Source organism: Rissa tridactyla, chromosome 3 (genome assembly GCF_028500815.1).
Source record: "Rissa tridactyla isolate bRisTri1 chromosome 3, bRisTri1.patW.cur.20221130, whole genome shotgun sequence".
NCBI lineage: Eukaryota > Metazoa > Chordata > Aves > Charadriiformes > Laridae > Rissa > Rissa tridactyla.
In genome coordinates this window covers 47,237,656-47,261,648 of record NC_071468.1, presented here as the reverse complement: position 1 = coordinate 47,261,648, position 23,993 = coordinate 47,237,656, and the positions used below count along the sequence as shown (strand labels likewise).

The following is a 23,993-nucleotide window of genomic DNA, read 5'->3' as shown; positions in this document are numbered from 1 at the left end:
ACAGAAGTAGGGAAAGAGAGAAAATGGAGAGCATGAGCAAGCATCCAAAGGAAGTCTGTCCTTAAGGGCAGAGGCCACCACTGTTCAACTCCCCCTCCCATCCAAAAAGCTAGGAGCTGGTTTTGCTTTGTAAATCTGTATGCACGCAAAGTAAAACCAGAATAATTTTAAATGTTTCGTTTCCAACAGCAGAAAACATCCTACTGACAATGACGTACAGCTCAGGTGTTATTAGACATACTATTCTTTCACAGGGAAGGAAAAGGTAAAAATTCCGTCTCTTGGTTGCTGAAGACATTACTGAGTGAAAAAAAAAGAAAAAAAAAAAGGTGATTTCCCTATATTGATTTAGAAGGACAACTCCTTCAGCAAAAGTTATACAGATTAACTTGCCTTCGTTGGGAACACTGTGGCAAACAGCCACTAAATGGAAAAAGGAAGCAAATACATTAAGGTCACTTTTACATTTATGTTCAGCAAGGCACATCAGTGTAAGAAAAAGCAAGTGTATTATTACCTACAGAAACATATTCAATACTTTTAGAAACAATCTTCACATTGCTTTTATAGATCTTAATAATATTAAGCGTTAGCTGTATACTATAAGTGGTCTCATTTTTTTTTTGTAAAATACCAGTGGAGAACAAACTGTTTTAAATATCCTGAAAGCAGAAAAGAGTACCTCACATTATAACATGCCTCTCATGGTTTACTGAGCAAAGAGAATGTTATTAAATATCTCAATTTAAAGAGTAATGGCAGTAAAAGAACATCTTGACAGAAAAGGGAAAGATAACAGCAATAGCATAACTTGGAACTCAAAGCCACTGAAAAGCGCTATGCATTACAGAGGCAACAATGAGGGGAAGCTCTACACCGCTTTCTATTGACATACATAAATTCAAGCAAGTCCATATTTGCAATCACCAAGGCAGCTCTTACACTTCACATTTTTCCCTCCCCACACGAGCAGGAAAACTAATACTGCTGAAAGACTCATACTACTAGTTTTGGAACAACAACTTTATAGCCCTGGCGCTGGCCCAATTTAACAACTTCTTCAACGACAGTGAATTTAACGCATTTATGAAACACTCTGACAACCCAGTGAAAGCCAGGGAAACTTCCTGCAACAGGGCAGTCAGTCAGCACTAGTAATTATATTCTAAAAGGGCACTTATTCAGATCTCAGTAGGGAACAAGTATCTTCTGAAATGATACGGAATTATTATCTAACCAGGACATAATTCCCAACATATTGATGAAAAGGGTCAAAAGAAGTCTTGGTATTACAGCAACATCATTTCAGCACAGTCATTAAAAAGGTAACAAACCTGTTTTATCAACCATTTAAAACACAGCAGTCTAGCAAATATCTTAAAATGAATTTTTAGAATTTTACTTGAAGCTTGCAACTAGAGTTACCATAATATAATTCTAGGCATTTAAAAATGTTTTTAGTGGCAACTGCAGGTGTGCTGACACACAAAAAAAATTGAGCACAACTGACTGACTTTCTGACTGCTACACTACCGTGACAGCTTACTGTCTGAGGGGTTTTTTGGAAGAATTACATTATCATCAACCACAACAAAAAGAAAAAAAAAAAAAGTAACGTAGACTAGTCGCCAACTGTTCAGGCCAGAAGAAGTGGTAAGAACAAACAGTGCTACAAAAAGGTGAGAAATTATTTTACAGGTAGTAGCAAAAGTTGCACAGTCAAGAGAATTAGCAGAAAGGCCCCTAATTTCAGAAAATCCAATCAGTACTTTGTGATTGGTCCAACTTGTTACTGTAAGCTGATGGCCTACTAAAATCAGTTCCTCATGAATTGAGAAACTGGCCATCTGGCACATTTTTCTTACCAGACAACAGCAAGTGCTTCCCCAACAAACGTTCCTTCCCGCTCCTTCTAATGTCCTGATACAGATGGGAACTACAGAAACTGCTTCTTCATACAATGGGAACAAAAGGACATTGCACCAAGAACTGTATTTGCTGCATTGGCCTGCTACTGAGCCAGCCATGAAGAAATGCAAACCCCAGATCTGATCCAATTCCTAGAGATGCACCCTGGTCCAGAAAATTTTGGATTTTACTCCAGTAATATGCTAGGCTTAAGGTTTGTTTTTTGGATTCCTCACCCCAAGAAAAATGTAGGTGAGAAAAAGAATTCCCACTAGATGTAACCTGAAATTGGTGACAGACGGATAAGAGAATTCCTCCACCCTTTTTTCTTAAATAAAAGCAACAATTGTCGGGGCTCAGTTCTCCCACTCTCTCCACAAAGGCATTTTGAAGCTGCTAAAGAAAGCTGGAGGTTAACAGGAAAAAATAAGCACATCTGCATATCAACTCATTTTCTTAGGATTCTTGATTTTTATCTTACCTCATCTATATAAGGTTTTACAAGCACTTGACCAACTAATGCCTCTGCATCTCGTGTTTTGTCAATTGTTGCGTAAGTGCGAAGACAATGACGTATTATGTCAACATTTGAAGTTTGAAGGCCTTCCAAGAGTAGCCCTTCTAGAGACTGCTGCAACATAGCTGTTATCCCAGCTATACGCTATGAAGAGAAACAAAATACAGTAATAAAAAAAACAAAAGCAAAGCCTTGCCATTGCTGCTGAATGAAACTTTTCCAGATATACCTAATTCAGTTTTTCATTTTCATTTGAAAGGTGCTCAAGTTTTGGTTAACTGTCAGCATTAAATGAACATTAACACAAGCTTAATAGGTTACTGATCCTATTTAACACAGTATTTACTATAATAAGGTTGAAAGGCAATTACTTTCCTGTATATGTTGTAGGTTATGTGGTAACTTATCTAAGGTCCCCTTTATGCTCAATAAATAGCTCAATAATTGTTCCTTGTTCAACTGAACCACTATGTGTGATAATACACAAAAGCTTCACAATAAGTCACGCCCGATGACAACTGTGGCATTCACCCCTCCACTGTCAAAAACCAAAACGACATTGTGCTCCCAGCACTACTTGTCAAATTACTGCAAACCAAAGACATTGAGTGACATTGGGGAGAAAAAAAAAACAAAAACAAAACATGCTATTGCTTCAGTAACATATTTCCCCCATTTGCTAACCATTTTTCCTCATCTGCAACATCTCTTCCACTAGATCCAGCTCATTGCTACACTACCTGCAGATGGTCCAAGATGGTCCCTTACAACCCTATATTTGAAGCAAGTTCAGCAACACGCATTAATCACAGCTGAACTACCAATTTAATGAGTCAAACTTTTTCACTAGCCTTTAGCATGCTATATTGTGTCCATTCATCCTGAAATTATTCTTTAAATAGATAATTTGTTCTGAACATGCAAAGCCCGTAACCCAATTGCTGACTAGTCATGAAAACTATGATGTGATGGCCCTTTGCAACAACAGATACAGGACAGAAGCCCTGGCAAGTATCTTTAAGGAACCACATGACAAAGTAACAAAGGTCCTCCCATCATAAATACTACCCAGTTGTTATCCATGTTTGATTACAAGACTGTTCTGGCCACTGAGTTAACTGCCCATGAATCAACACGGTACCATGGAAGTCTTGAGCTCAAACATGTTTTTATTGCCAATAGACATACATAGTGAAAAAATGGAACTATGAACTACCTCGCTAGCTCAAAAACCATCAAGAGTGTCAGCTCCACAACAGTCAGCTTAAAGCATTACCCCATCTCCATACTCACATTATTCATACTATCTACCTTTAAGCACCAGTGTTCATTTGTTCCCTCTCTCCAAAGAAGAAAAAAAAAGTTCATCTTTTACACTAGGCAGTTACTACAAACAGGATATTAAGGAGATTAGCCTATCAGCCTGAACAGCCACAGTTAGGCAGCAAACGTCACCAAAACCCGAAGTCAAATATATTCAAGCCAGCCACTTTGCAGGCACATTCCATTTATATTCTGGTCTCTACACTGCAGCTAACAAAACCAACGTAGATCTCTGAAACTAGGCCTCAAATCAGCAAGCAGACAAACTGCAAGATATATCAGGCTGACAAAAATGTCTGTCGTATTTTCCTACTCTTATTCTAAATAATTTATCCTAAAGAAGTTAGCAAACAAAGCATACACCTTCAGATGAAGCAATACTTCTAATCAACTGATAAAAATGACCTCTTGAAACTCATTTTCCCCCCATAAATTAATTCAATAAAACTCTGTGGAAACGGGCATTTGTCTTCCAATTATATCGGTTTTGCTTGATCCTACAAGCGTTAAGCTGGCTATCATCCAATACTTACTGGTCTCACTTTGTCCAAAAGGGGCATTCCTTTGCTTTGTACTGCATGAAATTGTAGTTGATTAAATTCTGTGGCAATTCTCTCTAAAACCTGTCCAGTTAAAAGTGGACTAGAAGAAAGATCATACAAAATGAGAACACAGTTAGATCCTTTCAAACCAACTCAGTTTCATCTGCAGCAGACAGACAATGCTCTCACCCAATTTTTGTGGTTTAACCTAATATTTGGAATTATTACTACAATTACTGCAATCTGTAGTATTAATCTGGAACAGAATACCTGATTAGAGTTGTTTTGGAGCTACTAAGGCGTGAAGTGGGTAAAGTAGAAGCTGAGGCACCGTTTTCTATATGGTAGTGCTGCATATTGTCACATGAACAGGCAGCCTTACGGTTCATACTGCAGTAAGTGCCCTTCACCATCCAGATCTGTTTCTTATTTCCCGTTTCTGTCATGTGGTAAAACTAATGACAGCTATCTCTACAGAGACAGTCCTACACTTCTCAGGTCTACATAATTAGCCAAGTTTTCAGCCACTCAAGTGCAGAATCACGTTTAGAAACAAGAGAGTAAAGTGCCTCACCCTGACTGAAAACATTTGCATATGCTTTCTCCCTCTGGGTATCAACTTATTCTTCTGTCTACCACCTCCAACTCGTTACAATGTGATCCAGTGCACTGAATAGAGAGTCTCACGTTCAAACAGGTTCATGAAATTGTCTTTTTCCTCCAGCGTAATTTGCCCTTGCACCCCAGTCAATTGTTTCAAGCACATAGCTGGTACCTCAGTTCCAAAACTGGCTGAAAGACATCTTCCATCCCTCAGCAAAGACAGAGGGAGAAGACACTTTCCATGAAGTTGTTAAAAAACAAAACTTGTGAGTCTGACTGGAATTTGTCACAAACTTTCCTTCTACAAGCAGTATTACATGTGTGGCTTGCCTGCCTCAGACTATTCTTGCAGCAGCCCTTTCAGTTATCCATATGCAGGGAAAAAAGGAAAAGCTATTTCCCGTTTTACTTCCAAATGACATTGAAACAAACTGTACTGTAGAGAGTACTTCAGACACAACAGGATTGTGACTTCCAAGAAAAAAAAATTAAAATATTGCATGTAAACTTCAAAACACACACACTTACTGAAAACGCTACAAGTAATTCAGAACTTTGGAGTAATTCAGAACTGAGTTACCAGTGAACGACCAGTTTGCAGAAGACTAAATCCGGGAAAATACTAAAATAACAGTCACTTATTCCATCAGAGTTATGTTTCTAAAGATATAGCCTAATATTTGTAAATTCATGTACATCAATACCTCAAAATTAAGTTAGTCCCATCAACTACAAAAAAATCCCAAACATTTACATATTTTTTACCTGTTTCCCTCTAACGAGGACAATTCTTTAGAGCCTTGGGAATGTAGGATCTTCTCAATTTTCTCAACAGACTGAATAACATGAATAAGTCTCAGGACACACATCTGTAATTAAAGAAAGATTTTTCATGACTGACCCCAATCCCTATTTACATTACCTAACAACCCTGAAGATATTTTGGATGTTTTCTTCTTTTTTTTTTTTTTTTTTTGCTGGTGTTAAATTCTGTCTCTCCACCTTAATACTTGAGTCATGTCTCAGTTGAAGTTGAAGCACTGCTCACATAAGTCCATAAAACCCCACAAACGATGTTTGTCACAGATGTAGAACAGCTGTTCTTATCCTATTTTTACCAAGTTAAGCACAAAGACAAATGTTATAGATCCTCCCCCTCATAGAGGAAATTAAACTGCTGCATTTCAATTACATTCATAATAAGCAAGTTTATATACTACTACAAGCAGAAACATGAGTAACTGTAATTAAAAAAGCCTTCCAAACCAAACCAAGATGTTTTTGGCAAATAAAGTAAAATAAAGATTTATGATCAACTAGACACTGTAAAAATGAAGTCCGTCAACCAATACTTCAATCATTATTTTTACAAGCACAAAATCCTGCACCGTGTGAATCTACACAGCCTAAAACTTTCAAAATTTCATTTTCTGCGGGTTAATGGCAAAGCCAAAAGTTGTCCTAATGAGGATCTTTTCAAGGTAATAGTTTGTCTGTTATACCTTTTTTCTTCTTATATCTTCCTGTTTAGTCATTCGGTCGTCTACTGCTTGAATTCCTTCACTGACACATGACTTAAGACTCTGAGAGAAAAAAAGTCAGTATGAAAAGCTGGCTTTCCACTTAAGGTTTGAAAAAACCTTAATTCAAAAATCTAATCTTAAAACGGAGGCAGATTAATAAGAATACAGGACAAATAAAAGCTGTAGTACCTCAACTACCCTCTAAGTGAAAAAAACAGAAATAAGACTAAATCACCTAAAGTATAACCTGTTCCTAAAGTACTGTCACCACAAGTATCATTTTTGCAACCGGAAGTGTTCTTTTAGTACCTTACAGCGAACAAACCACCTTTCACCCAGAAATAAACAATATAATCAATGTGATTTTGTCTTGTTACTGAAGTTATAAATCAGATTTAAGTAGCATTTTTCACATAATAAATATTTCTCTATGCTAACTGGGAACATATTTTCTAAGCATAGGCATCAAGGCACCTTAGGCAAAGGCTAAGATATTCTGAAGGCACATTTATGCAGCAAACAACCCTCTGAATTAGCTGCCAAGATGAACAAAAACTGCCCTCCACTAAATACCAACTCATTGTGGAAGAGTCAGAGTAAGACCAACCTTCAAAAGGGTGATCTTTTATGGTTAAACCACAGGACTGAGCAAAAAAGTCCTTAGCAGGACTGCATTGCATCTGATTTATTTACTACCTTATTTAAGTTATTCAAATATTAAACCACTTCAATATTTCACCTTATACTTGTCTTGCAAGAGTCCGTTCATTTATCACAGTGAAGAAATCCTTTATCTCTTCGTTAAAAAGCATGACAGAAAATGTAAATTTATTGCTACAACTGCTTGAAAACTCTCCTACTACTGCTGTAAGAAGTCAGCTTTCAAAGAGAAATTTATCACAGTAATAATTTATCATAATAATTATTAACATGAATAAAAGATATCCTATATCATATGAAACTGAGCTGAATTTTACCAAGCTGTGTATAATGATTGTTTTGAGCATACCATAACTTCTTCCCTTAACTGTCCCAAGGGTACTGAAAGCTGATTGAGGGCTTTGTCCATGCCAACCTAAAGAAATTACCATAAAAACATTTATGACTTTTTTGATAAGTTTATATGTGAATTACTGACAAAGCCTACCATTTTAAAGATACTAAAAGAGAAATGAGAAATGACACCTCCCTTTAATAGTCTCCAGTTTTAAGTGCAATGCAAAAATACGTTACCTCAAATACAGGGATACAGATATCAGATTGCTTGTCACACAAAGCCAAAAATGAAAGAAAACTTTGACCTATGGAAGTTTTTCTTCCAATAAAATGTTAAATCTCACTATTTGAACCTATATAATTGGAACCTAGATGAACTTGAGTAAAAGAGCAGAATACACAGTGAACAAGACATTTTAATAAGAAAGTGATTAAAATTTTCAATCAAGTGGCTTGGTTTTTTAAGATATATTGACTGTACAGTAGATTTAAAGATTCCTAAAAGAACCCCTCAGAATGGCCTTATTTGTATCTTTGCTATTCAATGTTAATGATTTATTTCCTTCAATTTTACAACTACTAGAAGTTTTTAAAAAAAGTTTGCCTCGAATCTAACTTCCTAATGAATTGATTTTTTTACGACAAAAAGCATATATCTAAAACATTTATTAGCAATTTTGTACAGTAGCTATATTCTACAGTAATGGTCTTTCAGTTTCTCTCAGTGCAAGGAGTCAGTTTAAAGTGTCTTAAATCTAATAACATCAAATCACAAGCCACATACTTTCCACATGAAAAATAAAAATCACATTAAAACATGTTAAGTTTGAACTATATCGTACAACTTAATAAGACTTACTAGATTTGTTGAGAGATTAACAAAATCTGCATAGTCCTTATTTATAAGTTCTACCATGGCAGTTTTAAGGAGTTTGTAATAGAGCTCCAGGTCCTCTCTGAGCTCCTCCAACTGCACACGCTTCCTGCAGTCTGATACAAAGTGATCAACATCAAAATCCGGCTGAAAATGAAACAGGAAAGAGAGCAGGACGTAAGTATAAAACTTCAAACCAGGAACACACCTCACCCCCAAAATGTATTCCATATGCCAGTAAACTGACTAAACTGAAGTACTCAGGGGCAAAAAGGGCTATGGTCTTGGTCTTTAATCGCAAAAGCACACAATGCTATGGGTCAGAATAGCAGAAGACTAGCTCTCCAAAATACAAGATTGTATATTCCCTGCATACACTTAAAAAAACCAACCAAACAAACAAAAAACCCCAATCAGAAGTCGAAATACATTATTAAGAACTACTTTAAGCTCCCAAAGCAATGAGGCCTGAATGCTGGTTGCCAGTCTATCCGCAACTTGGCTTCAAGACAGGCAGAGGGCGATTTGGAGGAGGCACGACCGGCGTCTGCCCCAGGCGGGGAGGAGCCGCGGCGCCCGGCCAGGGCCCGGGACAGAGGCGCTCGAATCACCCGGTTCCAAACCTGGGGCAGCCTCCCGTGCTCGGCCGCTCAGGCTCCGTTTCAGTCTCGCTAGACTCAGACATAACCCCTGCCTCGAAGCAGCCGCGGAGGTGAGAGCCACCGGGCTTTGCAAACGGCCCGGATCCCCCGTTCGCTGACACACTCACCGCTCTTCCGGGGCCTTCAGGCCGGGGAAAGAGCCGTGGCGGAGCTAAAAGATCCCGGCCAAGGCTCCAGGCCCCTCTCACTGCCCCCCGGGAACCCGCCACCCCCCGCCTCAGGAGGCCCGCCGGGGCACCCCCGGGCCCACGGCGCGCTTCCGCAGCCCGCCTGCCCCCACCCACCTTCATGAACTCGTCCTTGTCAAAGCAGAGGTTCTCGGGGCCCCGCGGCAGGTTCATCTTCTTCCCCTCCATGACCGGCCCCGGCCCGGCAGGCCCAAGGCGGCGACAGGCCCCGCCGCTGCCACAGCAACGCCCCCTCCGCCAGCACGGCACCGGCGGGACGGGGCGGGGCCTGCGGCAAGAGAGACCCCGCCGCCGCCCGCCGCCGCCGCCGCTGCCGCAGCGCCCCCTGGAGGGCTCCGAGAGGCCCTGCAGGCCTCAACGGGCGGCGGGGGGGGACCCGGCAGGGATATCAAAATGGCGGGGTGGTAGCAGGGGTGTGTGCGTGCTGACGTGTGGGGCTTTAAAGCCGGGCAACCCAGTCTCTTCCGAGGAAGTTCCCTGGTTCCTGCCGCCCTGTGAAGTCAGGGGAGCCGGGCTGTGCTGCTGAAGTGGGTGCCTGGTGCCCCATGGCAGGCCCCCAGTGCATAAAACTGACCTGATCATGTGAAGCCGTGGGGACCAGCCATCAGGGCCGTGGCAGAAACCATGGAGACCCATGGCTGTGGAGGTGGGAGTGGGCTCCAGGGGATGGTACAGTGCAGCCCCCTCCCAGCCATGAGTGGGGTCACCCAGAGCTGGTGGCCCAGAGCCACATACCCTCAGGGGCTGGGTATCGCTGGGGGTGGAGGCCCTGCAGCCTCTCTAGGCAAGCTGTGCCAGGGGCTGACCACTCTTAACAGCAGAACAAGCTTTTCCTTATGTTTACATGTATTGCAGTTTGTGCCCACGTGGTCCTGAGTAACAGGAGCCGAGTCAGAGCATGATTTACCTCCTCCATCCTTCTGCTTTCCAGCAGAGTCTTCTGTTAGGGTCTTGCTTCCTTCAAAATCTTTTGTTCAAGGTCACTTATGGCTTAGTGAAGACAAATTTAGATCTAAAAAGCCTCCCTGCTGTCACTTGCATTTCTGTTTACTGCCTCAGGATGGAAGACAGTGAACAATCTCATTCCTCACACGTACGTTTTATGGATTTAATTGTGTCTCAGTGAGCTCAAACGAGGAGCAAGCCCAGCGCCTTACCAAGCAGTTATCAGGGCGCATCCACTGTAGCTCCGCTGACAAGGGTGGAAAAGACTCCCCGGGCCCGATGGACGTGGGGTGATACGCTGGGCTGGCGACCCTCAGACCTCCTGGGCAGCCAGGGTTTTGGCAAGGCCAATGTGCACATCCTGCCTAACTCCGGCAGCACCTCCGCAGAGCCTGGATGGCCTTTAACCAGCAGTGATTTGTGCCATTGATTCACGGCTGGCACGTGAGTTCGTTAGGAATTCCCTGAGTTATTGGAATTATGAAGAGCCGAACAGTTCAGTGATGACCATGGTGGGCACGTGCAGCTGCTGGCTTGCGTGCTAATTACTCCTACTTGCTTTCACGCTGTCCCTTTGGAAGGCTTTTGAAGACTGACGTATTTCATGGTGTCCAACCATCTCAGAGATCTCAGATGTTGGCAGGCATGGTTTATAGCTGTCATGTGTTGTCAGCTAGAGAGCAGAAAAGATACACCCACCACATAAATCCACACTGACATTTTTTTGCGATAGCTATATGTATCAGATCAAAAAGGTTTTCTTACGTTGTGATATTTCAATGTCTACATTCTGGTACGGGAACAAAGCCGCGTTACTGCTTCGGTGTCTTTAATTTAATGAGCTGGATGCTTGAAATTAAAATTCTAACCAGTTTTTAATGTTAACTCCTTAACAAAGGAGTTACACCTACTGTTAGCTAAGAGAAATCTTGCTCTAAAAAGACCTGCTGTTGCCATTTATGTTTTTGTTTACACAGCTCTTATTTTGAAGTTCCTTGAGGAAATAAGAAGTATGCTTCCACTTGAATTTGTTTATTGATGAGCTCTTTACACTCTTCGTATTTATCGGTATTGTAAATTAAATATGAAGTTTGTAGAGTTTAGTAATTTGCCAATGGAAACTGCAATGTAACAATTTCAGTAAGTTAATAGTAAAAGCAGAGTTAGGGCTCATGGGTTGTTTCCATTCTCTGTCCCTGAACAGCCATCTTCACCTGGGGCAGTGGTGCACAAAGTAAAGTTTCTCCAAGACAGAAGAGACTAGCAAAGCAGAGAGGGAATTAGCCATTGCAGAGTCATACAAAGCTCTCTTTACTTCCATTATTTTTGTGCTAGGATTACTTAGTTCATTTCTATTGCAAGCCCCTTCATCCCTTTCCTTTCCTGACTCTCGTCACTGTCATTCCAAGATTTCCAGGCTTAGAAAATGCAGTTTTAAACTCTTTTTCCCATCATCCTTTCCCAGCCATGAAGACATGACACTTAATAATTTCTTGTGAAAACTGTAATCACTATTTAATCTGCGGGTTTTGGATAACATATCATTAATGGACCCATTAGGTGAACGAAGAGAGAGCATCGAAAAGTCTGTCTCAGTATTGCTATTATTTGAATAAGGATGATGTAAGTGCCAGAGAGTAGAAGAGCTACATTTAGCTGTCATGTGGGTGCTGAATTTTAAAGATTCCAGCACCTCTTCTGATTCTCAAATAAAGAACATTTCAAGGGATGCGTAATGATATGACAAATGATGTTTAGTATAATTGTATCATCATTTTCCTGAAGGCTGCCAATGACTAATCCACTATCTTGGAAATACTTCCATTCCAGTATATATCAGTTAAATTGTGAAGGAAAGCAGCTAGGTTTACCTCCCACCACATTCTGAAGATTTCTCTCTGGTTTTATTATTTTAAAAAGCTCAGGGCATCATGTACAATTTATGATAAAGGAGAAAAGCGTAACAGTGTGCAGCATGCAGGGACAGAGATACTAGAATTAGTTTTTCGTAGACACTCCGGGTACCAAGAACCTTCAGGAAATGTAGATAGTATTAGACAAACTAACGTGCCAGTGATGATTAATTATTTTTAGTATCTTGCCTTCCTGAAATGATATCCCCATCAATGTATCACTTGGTCGTCTGGCAAAATTGTGGAAGAAAAGTTCTGTGTTAGCTGCTTTCAGTAGATGTTAAAAACAATGAACACCAATTAATAAATAGAAGTTCACGGCAGAAAAGGTTTTTTTCCTAATATTGGCATCTGACTGAGTGCCTTTATTTTGTTTTCTTTTGGGAATGGAATTGCTTACATGAATAAAGGTAAAAGAATTGCAGTCCTGAACACCAAGTCAATGAGTGAATGCTGCTGATTTCTGTGATAACAGTCACCGCAATATGAGCCTAACTCCAAAGGTGTAAATAATCCTAAAAAGCCTTGGTCCTCAATGAACAAGGTAAAGAAGTTGTTTGCAAATTCCTCGATTGGTGGGTCTTGAAAGCTAACTATAAAATGCAGTAATGCCATTGCTTTTTGATTATATTAAAATATTATTTATATGCATGATATAAATAAACATACATCTTGACATAAGAAAGAATTTTTTTACAGTAGGAACAATCATTCACTGGAACAACCTCGTCAGGGACGTGGTGGAGTCCTCATCATTGGAGATTTTCAAGATGTAATTGAAAAGGGTGCTAGATAATCTCATCTAGGCTCCCTTTCCTATGAAAGGCTGGACCAGAGGATCTTTGGAGGTTCTTTCCAAGCTGGGCTGCTCTATGATTCCATGATTCTGTGATACGTGCTATAAGATCTGTAGTGAATGTATGTAAAATGTAGAACTGCAGTATGAAAATGGACCAGCTTAAAACATGTTTTGAACCTATATCATGTTAAAACATTGCAGAATCATCCCCTTTCCCTGATGTGTTAAGTAGAGACTGATACTTTACATCAAATATGTTGAGTACAGAAGGATGAAAAGGGAGGGAGGCAGGAGGGGAGGCAGGGAAGGAGGAAGCTTCAGCTCTCTCATGCTTGAGTTGCCATGCCCAAACAAATCATAGCATAAAGGTGCTGCTTAACTTACGACATCCTACCCCAGTGCCCCAAATCATAACCAAAAAAAAGGCTATGGACTTCCACCTTCTCCTCCACCATCATGACATGCTCACAATGGCAGTGAGTGAGGAAAGCTCTCAAAGTGAGACTTAATTGTTTGAGTTCATCTGAAAATTTCTTCTGGGTTGTTGACTTCTCAGCTGACTAGTTGGAGTTCAGTGATATCGCAGGCAGCACAAAAGTAGCAAAACTGAAATGGAGATGACTGCCTATGGTTGATTCAGCATACCCTTACCCAGAATTCAGGGTCTGTCAACATATTTCCATCAGGAAAGGAAGCAGATGGTAGAGTTGTTTATTTCTTTGATAACGTTTTTATTACAACCAAGTACAAAAGCTTACCTTCTTTAAGACAAGAGAATTAGAACAACAGCACAGTGTATTTGTTTGGAGATCCAAATGTGCATGTTAAGCTTTTCATCAGGATTACAGTATCCCTGAGGAGGGCCATGGCAATGGTCAGAAGGCTGGAACACCTCTCTGATGAAGAAAGGCTGCAAGTTGGGGTTTTTTAGCCTGGAGAAGAGAGGCCTCCAGGGAGACCTTATTGCAGCCTTTCAGTATGTAAAGGGGGCTTATAAGAAAGATGGAGAGAGACTCCTATAGTGACAGGACAAGGGGCAATGGTTTTAAACTGAAAGAGGGTTGATTTAGATTGGATATAAGAAAATTTTTACAGTGAGGGTGGTGAGACACTGGAACAGCTTACTCAGTGAAGTTGTGGATGCCCCATCCCTGGAAATGTTCAAGACCAGGTTAGATGGGACTCTGAGCAACCTGATCTAGTGGAAGATGTCCCTGCTCATGGAAGGGGAGTTGGACTAGATGATCTTTAAAGGTCCCTTCTGACCCAAACCATTCTTTAGTTCTGTGGTTCTGTGATGCTATGGCTATCCAGAAGATCACTGCTGTTGATTTTCTGTTGGTTTTCTTTCATTATGTATTGTTTTTCAGCTTGTCTCACTCTGTCAGGCACATTCTTCCCTGAAAGACTACCTAGTGAAACCCTCGTGTGTATCTGTTTTATATTTCTCAGTGGTTTCACATGTTTGTTTGGTTGTTTGTTTTGCATTGTGATCTGTATCTGTGTTTTGTTTGGAGATGGCATGGTTTCAGCCACTTGGTTTCCTAAGGGAGCTCTATAGTTTCTTACAGTGACCACAGAGGAAAAATATCAACTGTATGTTGCAAATTCAGTGAGGTTTGATCAAATCACAGAATCACAGAATCACACAGAATGATAGGGGTTGAAGGTACCTCTGGAGATCATCTAGTCCAACCCCCCTGCCAGAGCAGGGTCACCTAGAGCAGGTTGCACAGGAACGCGTCCAGGCAGGTTTTGAATGTCTCCAGAGACAGAGACTCCACCACCTCTCTGGGCAGCCTGTGCCAGTGCTCTGCCACCCTCAAAGTAAAGAAGTTCCTCCTCATGTTTAGATGGAACTTCTTATGTTCGAGTTGTGCCCGTTACCTCTTGTCATGTTGCTGGGCACCACTGAAAAGAGCCTGGCCCCATCCCCCTGACACCCACCCTTTAAGTATTTATAAGTGTTGATAAGATCCCCCCCAGTCTTCTCTTCTCCAGACTAAAAAGACCCAAATCCCTCAGCCTTTCTTCATAAGAGAGGTGTTCCAGTCCCCTAATCATCTTGGTTGGCCTTTCTTTTACCCTCTCCAGCAGTTCCCTGTCCTTCATGAACCGGGGAGCCCAGACCTGGACACAGTACTCCAGATGAGGCCTCACCGAGGCAGAGTAGAGAGGGAGGATGACCTCCCTCAACCTGCTTGCCGCACTCTTCTTGATGCATCCCAGGATGCCATTGGCCTTTTTGGCCACGAGGGCACATTGCTGGCTCGTGGTCATCCTGTTGTGCAGCAGGACTACCAGGTGTCTTTCCACAGAGCTGCTCTCCAGCAGGTCAGCCCCCAACCTGTATCGGTGTGTGGGGTTATTCCTCCCCAGGTGCAGCACCCTACACTTGCCCTTGTTGAATTTCATAAGGTTTCTCTCTGCTCAACTCTCCAGCCTGTCCAGGTCTCTCTGTATGGTGGCACAGCCTTCTGGTGCGTCAGCCACCCCTGCCAGTTTTGTACCATCAGCAAACTTGCTGAGTGTGCACTCTATCCCCTCCTCCAGGTCATTGATGAATTTATTGAACAGGACTGGGCCCAGTACTGACCCCTGGGGAACACCACTTGTCACTGACCTCCAGGTAGACTCTGTGCCCCTAATCACAACCCTCTGAGCTCTGTCTTTCAGCCAGTTTTCAATCCACCCCACTGTCCATTCATCCAACCCACACTTCCTAAGCTTCCCTATGAGGATGCTGTGGGAGACAGCATCAAAAGCCTTGCTGAAGTCAAGGTAGACCACATCCACCCCCCTCCCCTCATCTATCCATCCAGTCATGCCATCATAGAAGGCTATCAGATTAGTCAGACATGATTTCCCCTTGGTGAATCGATGTTGACTTCTTCCAATAGCGTTCTTTTCCTCCACATGCTTTGAGATGATGCCCAGAACGAGCTGTTCCATATCCACGATAAGAACATGCTGTGGAAAAGCCAGGAAACACAAATTTTTCACCTTTCCCCTTTTCTAATAGCTATCTGTTAGAGAAAGAGGTGGAAGAAGTTTAGGTGTCCCTTGACAATAGGGGTTATGCATTTTTAGCATTTGTCCTGGTAGCCACTGGATGTCAGTAATGGTTTACAGAAACACAGAAATCTGTGCACTTTTTCCAGGTGGTAAAAAAAACAACTTAAAGAGCACGAGGTTTGGAGAAGAAGCATTTCTATGTGAAATGGGAGCAAATTGTATCAGTGTGCAGTAAGCACGGATCTGGTTGGGATCACCAAGTTGTATTGAACTTGGTGACTTCTTAGGTAGCATACTGATCTTCTGCTATAAGACTCTGGGGAACAAAGCCCACAAAGGTTTCTTGTAGAGCTCTGTTAAGACACATGAACATAACCAAGCTGGAATAGAAACTCCACATAGGAAAATGTAAGTGTGAGTTGTGGTGTATGTATAATGGATATTGCACCTAAGTGTACACTCACACACACAGATTCCACCTAATAACACCTCAAGAGAGGAAAAAATGAACAAGGCTCAGATGTACCATTATTGTATAAAAGCGTTAAGAGGAAAAATACACATCTGAGGATTTTAATAAATGTACTTTAAGATGGCAAAGCACCTTCAGACCAACGTCACTGTGTAAGTGCCACTGCTGCTGTGCCTTTTGCACTGCAAGCCTCAAGACAACATGCCAAGTGACTTAATGCTGCCGTGATTTTTGCATTAAATTAGCAACCACTAGCACACCTGCTACAGATGTATGTAGGGCTTCCAGATGCCTGTTCGAGAAATCCTAGAGAGAAATTTCTATTTATGTAGCACATATGCCAGATATCAGACATACTCCAGCTGCTTCAGATTTGCTGTGAATGTACAGATCAACTGTGCAGCCACCATGCAAGGGATGGCTGTCTACTGCAGGTGTTTTGGTCAGGTCCACTAGCCACAAATGCATTCCCATTGCTGGGAATGCCATGAATTTCCTGATATACTCGGTCAATCTGCTTGTGCACCACCAGCCGTCTGCCAGGGGCTCCCTGATTTCTAGAAATGCCAGAAAAATAGACAGATTCTGCTTGTTCTTCTAGAACATAAACTGCAGGAAGGAAAAGAGGGCATGCCGGTCAAAAAAATGAGTCTATAACCAAGCATACAGAGAGCAGAAGTAAAGGTACCCTATAAATACGGTATAATCACTGCTGTCTGAGGACAGGCCCACATGTTAAAGCAAGTTGCCCTTATAAATGAACACTTATTTGATCAAATTATCATTTCATTCTTTGTTCTTTTGCTATCTCTGTTTTGAATACTATTTTTTTTTTTGCTTTGTCCACTGTCAATTCCTTCCGTTTCCATTTTCATCCCTGTTTCTAAGTTGTAGTCATGTTAGTGTTTGTGTGCCCATTAAAGCCCAGGCACAACTGCAAGTGATAGTGGCAGTGGTATATGCAAGGTGTGAATTTTATGGTATGGGACACAAAAAAAACCCAGGCAGACTATCATGAGGCACAATGTACTGGTCACATTGGTATAACTCTTATGACTTCAGATGGATTATACCAATAAAACAAAAATGTACTTTCTTAATATGAACAAAAAGACATGCAACATCGGTCAATGGCAGCCAAATGTAAGACATCTGCATTTTGAAGGGACTGATCATTCATAGACAGCATACCCATAGCTCCCTCTTATCAGTGCTTGGGCCAAGGACAGATGCTTACAAGATGTGCTGTCAGTTCCTTTGGGGGACTGCATCCTGGTCTAAGACCTTGGAGAGCTGAAACTTTAATCTTGGCTCTGACATTAAGTACCTTTTTGATCAGAGGCAATGTGCTTAACCTTTGCTTGACTCCATTCCTCCACATTTTAAAAAATGACTGCACGGCTGGAAACTTAGAGTGATATTATTTTTTTAAAAAAATCCTAAACTCTATTTAAGTTAAGCTTACCCAAAGGTTCAGAAAAAAACTGTCTTTCATGAGAAAAGCTGTATTTGATTGAAATTAATTTTGCCCCTTCCTACCAGGACGCTGTCAGGCTGAATTGTTTTTTTTCTGAGAAGAATTCTTAATCCTCATGCAGATGGGAAGTAACAATAAACACCATCTGCTGCAAATTAGGTTACTCTCTTAGCAACGAGTGAGATCAGGCTCCGTCTCAGCCTCCCATTTTCTGTGCTGAAGTACGCACTGGCACTTGAGCCTGCAACAGAGCAAGTGATCAGAAACAAAGTGGAAATGAGAAATGAAAAATCTTTCTTTACTCCTCTTATGGTGACATGCTTCCCGTCCCTGCCAACCCCGCAGTTTTATTGCTGTATGCCAAAGAGGCCGAGCTCTGCTCCTCACCCCACCTTCCTCCGGCTCCCAGCGCCTCCCGGGGGAGTGGGAGCAGCATCACAAAACTCTGGCAACCTCTCACGGCTGCTAGGTGCTGGGAGCCAGCCCAAAAAGTAAATGGGATCAGCAGGGGAGGGCTACGTACTGGTTGAGAGGAGATTTAAAGCTGCCTGATGCTGGCAGAGCTCACAGGGAAGAGGGCCAGTGAGGCACTCAATTGCTACCCGGCCTCCCCTGGTAGGACCCATCCACTGCCCCGTGGCTGCCCCGTGGCTGCCGTTTGCCTCCCCAGCCAGCCATCAGCCTTCTCCTGCCCGGCTTCGCCCCAGGACTGCTCGATGCTCACAGCATGTCAAGTTGTTTAGGACAGCAGGTGTCTGAGCAGACGCTTGTCATTAACTTGGCATGGCATCTCTCCATGCAAAGCTCTCTCTCCTGCGCTGCGACAAGGTGATTTTAAAAGAGGATGGTCTGGATTTTCCATCTTTTTATATGGTGTCTGATCAGCACTCTCTGTTGGTAATGTCCACAATGTCTCAGCCAGGTTCAGGAAGACCTTAATTCAAGTGCTGTGCAGATCACAGATTCATATGCACTCTCAGGAGACAGAAATTCGCAGTCTTCAGAAGTCATTGAAAGCATCATTCTGGTGCAGCTATATAAGGAAATGTTATCTTTGCCCTGAAATCACCAAAAATACACTTGTAGATAAAGGACTTGAATTTGACTTACTGACAGGGAAAAGATCTCTCTACTCTTTATTCAAATATTTGTGAAAAAATTTGCACATCTTGACAGTTTCAAGAACTCCTCGTGGAAATACTGTATGTGTCATTCCTTTTTCGTATTTGTCATGCTACAGTTTCCAGTTAATGCGCTGGTAGGTGAGCATTGGCATGATTAGTCACTGGGAACCAACTTTTTAATCTGCTCAGAAAATTTTACTGGCTGTGTATTGGATTTGTTAAATTAACTCATGCGACGCTCTGTAAATTGTGAGACTCAGCTGGTTGCAATGAGCCGTATAGAGTATTTAATGCTTCTAGGATATGTTGCACTCTACTGAGTGTGTACACATGTGCTAATCAGATGATGCTCTTGAGAAGGGTAGGGTTTATGAGCACATGCACTAAACCGTCCACATGTTCATCTGTTCGTTCTGTAGGTCAAGCACTGTATGTCTGATCTACCGGTGCTCTGAAGAAATATCCCAGCTTTCCAGATGTACAATAGCCTGGTCTGGTCGGAGCTAGTGAGAAATAATGCCAGCTGCCCAGAAATCATAGGCAAATATGAAAGATCCTCTCATTCTGCCCAGGCAAAATTTCGGAGTGGAAAGTCTCTATCTGAGACATATGGTCGCCTGAACTACACATAAGGCTGTGAGTCACTGTCTTGTCTAATGCTGTACAGTTAGAGCTGGGGAAAAAAACCCCAAGGTTATGATTTGCAATCCTCATTCTGTCCTTAGGTCAGCTTTGTCAGATTCTCGCTTAGGCTACAAATTAATTTACACATGGCAATAAACGATCAGACATGAGCCCATATTTTCTGTTGATTCCACCATTTTCTGCTTGTCCTCTGCCATCTAAACTTAATGAATGGCTCTTGTCAGGACACTTGTGCAGCCAAGTGCCTTTGTTGAAGAAAGTTCCCCGCGACCTCAGCTACAGTATAGAAAGATACTGTAATTGCAGATGAAATTTTCAATCAACTAGTTTTATGGTGCTTTTAGTTTAGATAGTTTATAACACGTTGAAGGGACCACATATTCAAAAGCCGTGCTTGAAACTTAGTAAGAATCAGATCCCTACAAGATGGATCACATTCAGCATCTGAAAAGCAAGGCAGGCAAAATCATGAGTCATTTACTAAAAAAGTAGAACGTATCTGTGCTATACCGGTGGTGTAATTATGTGCACTAGGTTAAGAAAGCTCTTTTTATTAAAAAGAATTTTTAGCATGCACCCTCCTGAGATATAGGCAAAGAAATTAACAATAGAAATTACCTGTTTGGGCATTAAGTCCATCCCTTCACAGCAGGATAATTGCTGTGCAATAAAGAACACAAATAGCTCAAATAAGCTTAAGTTTCTTATGCAGAAGACTGAAGGTAAGGTATGACTTCTTTGTACAGATTAAAAGGACTTGCCTTGATTAAGTGGTCAGTGTTTATTATTAAAAAAAAAATCATTGTGCCAAGAAGACAATGTTCAGCCTGACCCAGTTTCTGAAAAGCAAAAACTGTGGTTTCATCTTTTCTGCTGTCTTTGATGTATGGTTCCTGTGAGATATGGGAAAGATGTGCTATGGAGACTGATTAGAAACAGGAGTGCTAGATATCATTTACCGTGAAGAACTTCTCTCATTCCTCCCTTACTGATCAGCGTTATTGGCCATTCTCTGCTTTCTGAACAAGTATGTGTTATCCTATTCTGTAAATCTTGCATGAGTGGCATTGGATGTATGGTGTACTCTGCTGGGGTTCCCCATACCCACGTTAAATGTAAAGGTGGAGGGCCCGGTGCCAGTCTGCACCTACATTACTGGTGGCCCTGTCTGCTAAACTAACAGCCGGCTACCCTTGAGTCCCCCCACTGTGGGGGAGCTGCCAGTGGGAGGGAGGCATTTATATCAGCTGCTTGCAGGGCTCCCACATGTGCTGCTTGCTGCTAATTTTTATTGTAAGTCTTACAATGCATCACTTGTTTCCTTGAGTTCCTATTTCACTTTTCTTCGCTGCAGCCAAATGGCAGAATGGACAACTGCTGTTTTTCGGTAGTTGGATGAATGCTTGGGGGCATCTACAGGGGGCAAGGCATAGACATTTCACAGACAATTAGAGAAGTTACGAGCACTTCTCAGCCTGAGATCAGAGCTTCACACCTCCCAGATATGGGGTGCAGCCCAGAGTTGGGCTGATGGGGGTGTTTGAGGGTGCTCTCTGGGTTGCTCTCAGGTTGTGGTGCTGAGGAATCCCCAGAGCATAGTGAGCAGTACTTTGTATTTTAGCATGTTTGCATCTCCGCTAAGGAGGGCAAGGTAGCAAAAACAGAGGAAGAAAGACGAAGGAGCCAGAGTGGTCTGAACTTAGTCAGTAAACCTATATACAGGTGCTGCTAAGATGCCCAGAGGTGCTGTGTGAAGTATTTGAAGTAAAGAAACCAAAGGAAATGAACCTGGAAGAGTTACGGGATGTCTGGGAATGCTGAAGAAAGTGGACTGAATTCAAGGGAAGGGATAGCTCCCGACTGAATCATGGGAGAGGCTCACGAGGAAAGTAATGAGGCTGTAATACTCAAGCCTTTCTGAAGCCCACCTCTAAGTTGTTGCCTTAGAAACTCTTGGCAGTGCTGACTCATGTGGTGCTCTATGATGGCTATTGCCCTTGCTGTTCACAGCTTGATTCCACTTGACCAGGTACCTCTAGATCTGTCTCCATTGCCTGATTGGTTTTGTATCCATGTGAAGTTCCATAAGCTGTATTTCATCATGTAAGTGATTCCCAACTGGGTATGTTGCCATCCACAACAACGACATTGTTTGAAAAAGAGAGAAAAGAACCTGAGAGAATTTTCAAGGTTGAGGTACATTTTGAGTAGATATAAATAGACTAAAGCTATCATCACACCTGCTTCTCTAACAGTCCCGGAGATCACAGGCTCTAAGTGTCACACTCGGCAAGGACAGGAAAATACAGAAGAGGGAAAGGAGTACTGCTGGCAGTGTAAAAAATACAAGGTTTAAATTTATTTCTGGCTCACAGGCCCTAAACCATGACTATTTTGTACAAGTTGTGAGTTCAACCATGAAAGCACTTTGGGTCACCTTGCTACCAATATAACTCACTGCTATTTTCTCTCACTGTCTCATAAAGTATGGCAGGTGAGGTTTCAGTTCTGCTTTACTGTTCCAGCTCTCTCCCATTCTGCAACATCCCTCACCTAAAATGTTTTCTCTATTCCCCTCTGTAAATTAAAAGTGTTTCCAACTCAGCTTTTGGGTTCTTTTTTTTTTTTTCTTTTAAGATGATAGCAGTTGCTACAGAAAGTCTGATTGACAGCTCAGCTGGCCCCACATTCTGTCTTTGGTGGTGTCTAAAAACAACAAGGATATTTATTGAATCCCTGAAAGATACTCTACTGAAATCTCTCCCTGAATCTCAAAAGGGCTCAGATGCCTCAAAGCAAATTAACAACCTGAAATGTCAAAAAAATCTCTTCTTATTCCAAACAGTGATTGCAGTGTCCCCATTGATGAAACAAAAGACCAAGACTTAGGCTTACAGTTAGAACCAGCTTCAGGAATAAATACTCCAATGACTGCTGTGACTGTGTGCTTATAAGGACCTTGCCATGTGCCACCTTGCCCAGTCCTGCATCCTGTCAAGCAACTGCTGATGTGCAGGCTTTAATTCAGGATAATTGAAGGCCTCTTTCCCTTTGAAGGAAAGACAGCTTCATGTGCACTGGCGCAGAAGATTGTGATGCTGGAGCAACAGATGTGCTCTTGTGGGAGGTGGTGGGTTTGCAGCACCCTGTGCAAAGACTGAGCCAGTGTTAGGACCTGTGCTGCTCTGTGAAAGCACCAGTGAGGCTTGGGAAGCAGCGTACAGGACGGGGTGCATCACTGGAGGTGAGCAGAGAGAACGTGGGAGAGGTGGAAAGGATGAAGACAGCCATGGGATGGGCTCTCACCATGCGGGGGAAGGTAAATGTGCTTATTTTAGAACAGCTTCGAGCCCTGAATCCAAGTTTGGCGGGTGGCCTAGTTTTATTTCAAGCCAGTCTTTACAGCACACATTCACTCCTCACCAGAGAAGGAGGAGAATTTTCTTCACAACATCTGAGCTGACAGGACCAGCTGGAAGGAGACAGAGTGGAAAAGGGAAGGGGGACTTTAACTGGTCTTCACTGGCCTGGTTTATGGCAATAATTTAATTTAAGAGGCTCTGCAGAGAGCGGTGTCTTATCAGCATCCTGATTTGTCGTCATGACCCTAGGGCAGAAATCTGTGCGCGCATTTTTGCATTGACCTCTCAGATTTTTATTTTTTTTAATAATTTTTATTTTTAAGAGAGGGCACAGGAAATTCCACGTGCTCTAACAACATTTGCTGTTTATTATCCTCCATCTCGTTCAGATTATGGCTTGCAGCTCTGCACACTGGGGAAGTCTGCATAATAGTTTCAGTTCACTTGTTAACAGTAATTATTTTTTCCAGCCTCTCTTTTGATGTGAGCTGAATAGCTTGGCCTCTAAGAGATGTAATTAGTGATTCCTGCAGTTTGCTATGGAATGGGGCAATTGCATCATTAATTTCAAGATAAGTCTTAACTTGGTGTTTGAGGATCTCACATAACATGTTATGCAACAAGGGAATAAAAGCTATGCGATCCTGCCCTTAAGAACTTTGCCCCAGTTATTTCTGCCTCTCCACAGCTTTAATGCAAAGAGAGAAAGCACAGATTTACCATTGCAGATGAAGGGGTATCAGCTGCCCAGACAGCATCAGCTGGCACAGCCTCGGCTTGTGTGACATGGGATGAAGCAGTGCAGCTTCACCCCCTCACCCTTTTGGCTCTGCAGCTAACAGAGTTGGGATATAATGTGGAGCAGCGAAGATGAGAATCGATACTAACTCAAGAGAAACAAAAAAACCCTGTCCCAACTTATTTGGAAGGGATTGTATCTGGGGAAGTCACGTCAATCATTCAGGAGCGTTATCATTTACTGTTTTCCCTCATCTTGTTTATTGTCTTCTGTGGAAACCTAATTACTGTAATAACAGAACTTGAATTTTTTTAGCATTTACTATCAGTAAATATATAAATATCAGAAAACCCCTAATGTTATTTA

The 23,993-nt window shown here is 42.0% G+C and overlaps 1 protein-coding gene across 5 annotated transcripts in view; it reads right to left on the bottom strand.

Annotated features, from left to right (window-relative positions):
* COG2 (component of oligomeric golgi complex 2) overlaps window positions 1-9,407 on the bottom strand; it is a 34,539-nt gene extending 25,132 nt beyond the window's left edge. The window contains exons 1-7 of one of the 5 annotated variants that reach the window (XM_054194880.1): window positions 9,233-9,407; window positions 8,272-8,433; window positions 7,426-7,491; window positions 6,396-6,476; window positions 5,659-5,762; window positions 4,282-4,390; window positions 2,390-2,569 (exon numbers count right to left, since the gene is read on the bottom strand). In XM_054194880.1, the coding sequence (XP_054050855.1) occupies window positions 2,390-2,569; window positions 4,282-4,390; window positions 5,659-5,762; window positions 6,396-6,476; window positions 7,426-7,491; window positions 8,272-8,433; window positions 9,233-9,304 (774 nt within the window). In that variant the 5' untranslated portion in view covers window positions 9,305-9,407. The remainder of the gene's footprint in view (window positions 1-2,389; window positions 2,570-4,281; window positions 4,391-5,658; window positions 5,763-6,395; window positions 6,477-7,425; window positions 7,492-8,271; window positions 8,434-9,232) is intronic. The other 4 variants (XM_054194876.1, XM_054194879.1, XM_054194877.1 and 1 more) reach the window with 4 other exon arrangements.
* Window positions 9,408-23,993: the final 14,586 nt, after the last annotated feature.